This window comes from Euphorbia lathyris, chromosome 1 (assembly GCF_963576675.1).
Source record: "Euphorbia lathyris chromosome 1, ddEupLath1.1, whole genome shotgun sequence".
Taxonomy (NCBI): domain Eukaryota; kingdom Viridiplantae; phylum Streptophyta; class Magnoliopsida; order Malpighiales; family Euphorbiaceae; genus Euphorbia; species Euphorbia lathyris.
This window is the reverse complement of record NC_088910.1, coordinates 113905490-113912631: the sequence shown is the minus strand read 5'-3', so window position 1 is coordinate 113912631 and position 7142 is coordinate 113905490. Positions and strand designations below refer to the sequence as shown.

General features: G+C 36.3%; 1 protein-coding gene across 2 annotated transcripts; it reads right to left on the bottom strand.

Annotated features, from left to right (window-relative positions):
* Positions 1–726: 726 nt before the first annotated feature.
* On the bottom strand, positions 727–5637 carry LOC136210680 (B-type cell cycle switch protein ccs52A-like). Of its 2 annotated transcripts, XM_066002053.1 has the most exons (10): positions 4960–5635; positions 4742–4864; positions 4538–4642; positions 3388–3567; positions 3146–3208; positions 2840–3034; positions 2371–2472; positions 2230–2292; positions 2037–2105; positions 727–1324 (listed from the first exon to the last, which is right to left on the bottom strand). In XM_066002053.1, exons 1-10 carry the CDS (start codon positions 5464–5466, stop codon positions 1271–1273), a joined length of 1461 nt encoding a protein of 486 aa, XP_065858125.1. In that variant the 5' UTR covers positions 5467–5635; the 3' UTR covers positions 727–1270. The 2 variants fall into 2 exon arrangements, with proteins under 2 accessions (XP_065858125.1, XP_065858126.1); XM_066002054.1 differs by lacking the exons at positions 727–1324; positions 2037–2105; positions 2230–2292; positions 2371–2472 and adding an exon at positions 2495–2738 and having other exon boundaries at positions 4960–5637.
* Between the last annotated feature and the right edge of the window lie 1505 nt (positions 5638–7142).

Below are 7142 nucleotides of genomic sequence, written 5' to 3'. Positions count from 1 at the left end.
TGTGATCCCGGCATGCCTAATAGATTGAAGGGAAAATTCTACCGGACGGCAATTAGACCAGCATTGTTATATGGTACGGAGTGTTGGGCAGTGAAACACTGCCACATCCATAAGATGTCGGTGGCGGAGATGCGTATGTTGAGATGGATGTGTGGTCACACGAGAAAGGACCGGGTGCGTAATGAAATAATTAGGACAAAAGTAGGGGTCACATCTATTGAGAATAAAATGAGAGAAAACCGACTAAGGTGGTTTGGCCATGTGAGACGTAGAGCGCTTGATGCGCCGGTTAGGAGAACCGAAGAGTGGCAAAGGGATGTAGTGGTGAGGGGTAGGGGAAGACCTAAGCAAACTTGGAGGAGGGTGATCGAGAGTGATATGAGTTTATTGGGAATTGAGGAAAATATGGTAGTGGATAGGACGGAGTGGAGGGAGCGAATCTGTGTCGCTGACACGACTTGATTTTCACGGTTTTATATGATGGTTCATGTTAGCCGACCCCGAATCATTTCGGGACTAAGGCTTTGTTGTTGTTGTTGTTGTATTGTAATTTACTTTTAAACATTATTGTATGTTTATTAATTAATTTTGCTTATTATTTTCAGATATTTTTATTTAATCACGTTCCCTGTATTTTTTTTTTCCATTATGATTTAAAATTTTAAAGTATTGTTTCATAATTTTTGATATTACTATTGTATTTAATACGAGTAGAAAAGTGTAGTATGCCAGGCAACAATTATTCCATTCTACTAGAACATAGTAGAAGAATATACAAGGTTCACAATTATTACAACATGAAAAACCTACCAGTTTCAAGCAATATTTCCGGCCGTTGTTGAACCCTGTTCTATAAGCAGTATCATTTTGCATCCAAATTCTATGCTTAAACAATGGAAGTCCCTCGATATATTATGATAAATAAAAACAAGTGGAAAATTTATAATATTTATATACAAAAGAAATGTCCGAAATGTTCAAAAATTATCTCTGCCTTTCCTCTGCCGATATACAATGCAAGGACCATTTGATAAAACGCAACATAAACCTTCCACCACTATACACTCATTTGCAGGAACATTTTGAAGTTTCTTCATATCCACTCGAGCCAATTCCATTCCATGAGCCTGCAAATGCCCTCGACGAGCATGTGTTTCGTGAACTTCATTTTGTACAACCGTTTCCAAGATCATTGTAGCTTTCTATGATCTTGGTGTTCTGCATGAAAAGAGCCCCAATATAATTTAGATGAAAGATGTGTCCACCATGATCACCGGATTGTAGTTCTTCCAAGAGATGATGCTCCAATTTCACTGTCTGTAGTCTGCATTATTGGTTAATCCATACTCAAAGTCAGCCTTGTCCATTGGTATAGGAAGCAAAATACACAAAGATACAGTTTTTAACATAAGAAAAAAAAGAACATATATGTGAACCTTGCCGCCCAAAACATAGAAAACAGAACCTAGACTCTACTGTTGGGTATACATCTCAAGTCCCACATCGGAAAGATATAAGGGAGTTACATAGTTTATAAAGAAGTTCACCAACTACATTAGTATGAGACCTTTTGGGAAGGAGCCCAAAAACAAATCCGTGCGGGCTTGGCCCAAAGCGGACAATATGCTGTTGGTGAACTCGTGGGCCCAACATCTACTCGACCTAGAGATGATATGCCGGATGCTCCTCACATATGTGAAGACTTAAAGAATTATCTCAGCCAAATTCGCCAACCAATGCTCACATGTCTACTACGGCTGACACAATAGTGCAGATGAGAAGTCCCACTACTCAGTCTATGGTAATTAATACAGAAACGCTTGAATTGCACTTATTTGGAAAACAAACTATTGTCTATCTTCAATTGCAATTATGCCATGTCTTCCACCATTTGAAGAACTAAAACTATGTATTTGTCAACAGAGGAAATCTCCACCATAATAGGCTTGGGAGAGCAATAAGAAAAGCTTCAATTGGGGTATAACTCATAGGATGGGATTGTATTGACATCAATCATAATTAAATGAAGAATTTACCTGAGACTTAGGGGAAGGGAACACATTCCAAAAGCGTAGAGTTTCATCCCCTGCTCCTGTGACAATGGTCTGAAACATGAAGTGTTAATATGTGTTTGGAAAAATAAATGTGCAGTTAGGAAAATAAATACATGTAATGGCTATATTAATTGTATGAAATTACAAGGACAATTATTAATTGAGAATACAATACCTGCCCATCTGGTGAGATAGCAAGATAAAGGACTCTGTAAGTATGACCAGTGAGTGTTGCCAACTGCACAAACAGAACAAAACTTAAGAATAAATTAACAAAAGATGGTTCGTATTCAAATTCAGAGTGTGAGTTTTGTACCTTCGACATGTTGGGATATCTCCATACAATTATTTGGTTTTGGGAATACCCATGCGTGCTGACGAGTTCATTGACATTCTTAGACCACACAAGATTACACACCTGCGATAGGCACAAAAAGGAAATCAGCATGCTTATACTCCTTTTCCATTAGTGAGAAAAGGATGTTTGGTCCTTATAAAAAAAAGCATTGCAGATTAACGATTCTGATTTTATTTGTCAGTTCCTTTCTGATATTTACTTGAAGCCTACGATGTTTGCTTATACACATAGGGGGTATTTTGTGTCCTGTTTGACTTCCCAATAATTTACAGTTCACTTGCAAGGAAGTATGGAAGAAAACTGTTGCTCTAGTTTGTTTAGATGAGCTGCATTACAAGTGCAAAAGAAAAAACTGATGATGATTTTACTTGTAATGGTTCCTTACTGCTGCACATATCACTTAAAAAATAAAATAAAACTACTTCACCTGACTGCCAGTGTCCATACAACTGAGGTGTGAGTTTGTGGTTGTATTCCAGAACCTTATACACCGGTCAGCAGTCCCACCCCCAGATGCTAAAAGTCCATGAAGATGTGGCGACCATGCAATTGCTTTTACAGCTGCTGTGTGCTCACTGTATTTTAACACAGGTTGAGTTGCATGCTGATTCCAAACAAAAAGCTGCACATGAATGAGAAAATTTAGTCTTCAGTGCAGGGAAAAAAAATGAGAATCTCACTGTATGGCTATACTCAACATAAAACATAAAATTCTAAAGGAAATATTACTTACCCTATTATCATTTCCACCAGATGCCAACTCACGATTATCATAAGACCATTTCAACCCACAAACCTAATCACAATAAGCAAATTAACATTAGGTTTAAAATAATCTGATTCCATGTCCAGAAACCACACATGGTTTCTACCAGAAGATAAGAATTCTAAGTTTAGTAGAAACTCATAATTTAAAAAAACAAAATCGAATGTCGAGGAACTGTGATCAAAATGGAATATATCTAAGACACTTACCTCTGACTTGTGTCCAGAGAGTTTGCTGACAAAGTCTTCCTGAGCACGTATGTCACGCTGAAGAATACTCTTATCGCGACTACCAGAAGATAGCAGAGATGAACTCCAGGCCAGTGCCCCAACCCGTAACCGATGGCCTTCCATGGTCCGTACTCTCTTACAGCGGGATGCATCCCAAATCTACACATAAGATGAATTGAAATACTGATGGAGTTATCCTAGGCAAAAAAAAAAAAATACATGGAAATCTTATAGAGAAGCAGGATTGATGTGTTTAACATGATTGTAAAATTAATATGACATGTCTCCTTAATACTCTAAAACCCACTAGTTTAGGCTTCCAAAAAACCATAGGAAATAGTTGAGCTGGAGCTTTATAGCAAATAATGTTCTTTTCGATAAAATTTCAGTTTCTCAAAAAGGCCTGAGTGATGTATTAGCCTCACTTTCAAATGCTTGCCAATGATTAAATGATAAATCCTAAAGCTTCGAACATAATCTTGCTACAGTAAATGCAGCAAAGGTATCAAATCAAAATTTTGATTCACCAACTACATTGTTGATTCATTGAAAACAAGCTTATAATGAGCTGAGCCAGTCGCCTTCAAGATTCATCTAGGACTCAATAGACAGCCGGTCGCGAATTAGATGCCTATTCTTGCATCCTCAGTTCAGAGCTCAGAATTAACCCAAAAATGATGTGGCACTCAAGGACAATTTAAACTTAGAAACAGATAAGTAGGACTACAACAGAAAACTATAGTAGCTGAATGTGTCCTCTAAAGCATAAAAGAGAAACTCATATAGATCTAGTGATGGATACGAATTCAATAATTTACCACTACAGCTTCTCCATCTAGTTACAATTTGCATTCACGATATGAAAAATCTGCTAGTTTCCTTTTAGCATTTATTTTTTTGGTTTGGAGTTTTCTTTTAGCATTCAATAGCTTGAAACGTATGTTTTTATCCAAAAGTCGCCGTTGAATTCTTATTCCCACCCCCAATTCCCACTTCTTCAACCTAACTCTGTTGCTACTCTTTTGAAAGGTCATATGCTTCAATGGTGTATAGATCCAGAGAAACAATACAACTAAAATAACAGCTGAAATTCAAAAACTTGCAAAAGAACAGGGCAATAATTACTAACCTGGACTTTTCCATTGCTCGTTCCAACCGCTAGATGTGTCCCGCGTTGAGCCCATCCCACTGAACATACACTATCATCAATCCCCAAATCACATAATTTTGTCACCTACTTCAAATCAAGGAGAAAAAATGAAAAATTATATTAAATTTTCATATGTGCAAAAGAGCTAAAAAGACAGCAAGTCTTTTGAAAATCCAGACTAACCTTGCTGCTACAAGCATTCCATAAATAGACACAATTCCCCAACCCCACTGCCAATACGTTATGCGCCGACCAATCCACCAAATTCAAATAAAAATCATCTTGCAATGCAGGTGCGTCTAATACCTAAATCAATCAAAATCCAGTGACGATGTATCCAAAAAATTCAAATAAATCTTCAAAATCTGAAAACCCCTTCTTCAAGATATAATTTCGCTTACCTTATAAGGGGATCTTGGGACCTTCCTTGGAGTCTTAACCGGACTATGGCTAACGCCAGGTCGTTCTTCATCAAATCCAAAAGGAGAAAGCGAGTGCATTGACTGTCTCGTCTCCGACTTGAACCGGAAAATATTGCGTCCCGGCGAATCCCTTTTATCCGGCGTGTGAGGCCCGAAAAGCGCAGTGCGGAGAAGTGAAGCATAAGCACTGGAACTATCCTCCTTCCCGCCATCAGGCGTCGGAGGATTCCCCGACGGTGGAGGGGAAGACGAAGAGATTTTAAAAAGGGCAAAATTCGAGCTGGATCTACTGGGAATGAACCTATCGGAAAAAATCGTTCTCGATGGGGAAACGTAATGATTAGAATTTATCAAGCGATTAACATGGTCCGATGGAGTAAGGGTTTCCAGATTCACAGAAGGTCGTGGCATCGTGGAAGGAACATTAAGCTGAGATGATGAAGAAGCCGATTGGTTTCTAAGCGGCGAACCCGTGGGATCGTCCATTACGGAGTAAGATAATGCAGTAGACCCAAAGAAAGACACCCTAGAAAGAGAGTGATATGAGAGAGAGAGAGAGAGAGAGAGGTTGAAGACGATGGGTGGCGATTGAGATTGCGTGCTTGCGGGTATAGGGAAGGAAATCGTGGGGAGTGCTTTGTATCAGGCTGTTAAATTTCCCGGGAAATAAAGGTAACAAATAGGAACAGTAACTCCACTTCTTCTTTTTTCCCGGGAAAGTAAAGGGTGGTAATTAGGTGTGGATGTGCCTACGGAAGAGATACTACATGCTAAATCTTAAACCGTTGATTTAATATTATTTTATTTAATTGAGAAGGATTAAAATAGATTGTATTTAGATTTGACCATATGGAATAGAATACTAACCTCTCACTTGAAAAGACTGTGAAAGACTGATTTATCCTCAGAAAGCAAAGAAGAATGGAGCGTATTTCTGGTCATTTAGCTTCCAATAATTCCATCTTTTCTTCTTTTTTTCTTTTTATCAATTGAGATAAAAATTTGAAATTTGAATTAAATTTAGGACAAATAGCATGCCAGGTTTCGATCTGTTAATGGGCTAGCTGGACACTTAAGTAATTTTTTTTTTTTTTTTTATCAAAGTTGAGTTTAATCTAATTGAATAATGGTAAATAACTAATTCGATCCTCAAATCAGAATTAACGTTTGTCTAATTAATATATTTATATTTAAAATATTCAAATTTAAATTAAATTATGATTAAAAGTAAAATAAACTGTTTTAAAAAAAGTTAAATAAACTAAAAATTGAATTAATTAATTTAATAAAATTCAATCAAAATGATTTTAAATAAATAAATAAAATACATATAAAAACGGGCAGAATGGATTGAATTTGGACTCTTAAGATAAAGTTCAAGCACATACATAGTCTTAGGTTGAACATGGCTAAATAATGTTTGTATATTTATATATCCAGCCCATTAAGGACGAATTAGACGGGTTAATATAATTATGAGCAAATCTAACTAGAGTAGAAGTAAAATTGATGGTTATTGATAGGGGTTAAACCCCAAAACTGAACCTTTAAGTGAATTATTTCCAATCTACTAATAGTTGGAAAATAATTATTTTAGAGGTATTGTTTTTAATAACTTTGAGGTTAAAAACAGTCTTATTACGACGGTGGACCTATCGTAATAACCCACCGCCATAATAATTTCCTTAAAATGTTTTTTTTTTATCTTAACCTTATTTATAGCTTTTTTTTTATGAGGGAAGTAATAAAAAAAATAAACATTATGGTTTTGGTTTTTTTCAATTAGAGTCCGTGTTTTAAAACTTGATAAAATGGTACCATGTGCTTACATCGTTAATAAACACAGTCCAAATTAGACGATAATGTTAAATCTGGTGATATGACAGAAAATGAAACATGTGACCTATTTTACCATATTTTCCATTTAGAATGGATTTGCTTACCAGATTAAACGCCATCTTTCCATTTAGAATGGATTTGCTTACCAGATTAAGCGTCATCTTTCCATTTAGAATGGGTTTGCTTACCAGATTAAATGTAATCTTTCCATTTAGAATGGATTTCCAATTAGTTGGCATGCACGTTATAGAATTTTGAACAGAAAATTAGAATTTTAAGTAAAATACATAAAAAGACGGACAGAATGGACTAAATTTGGACTT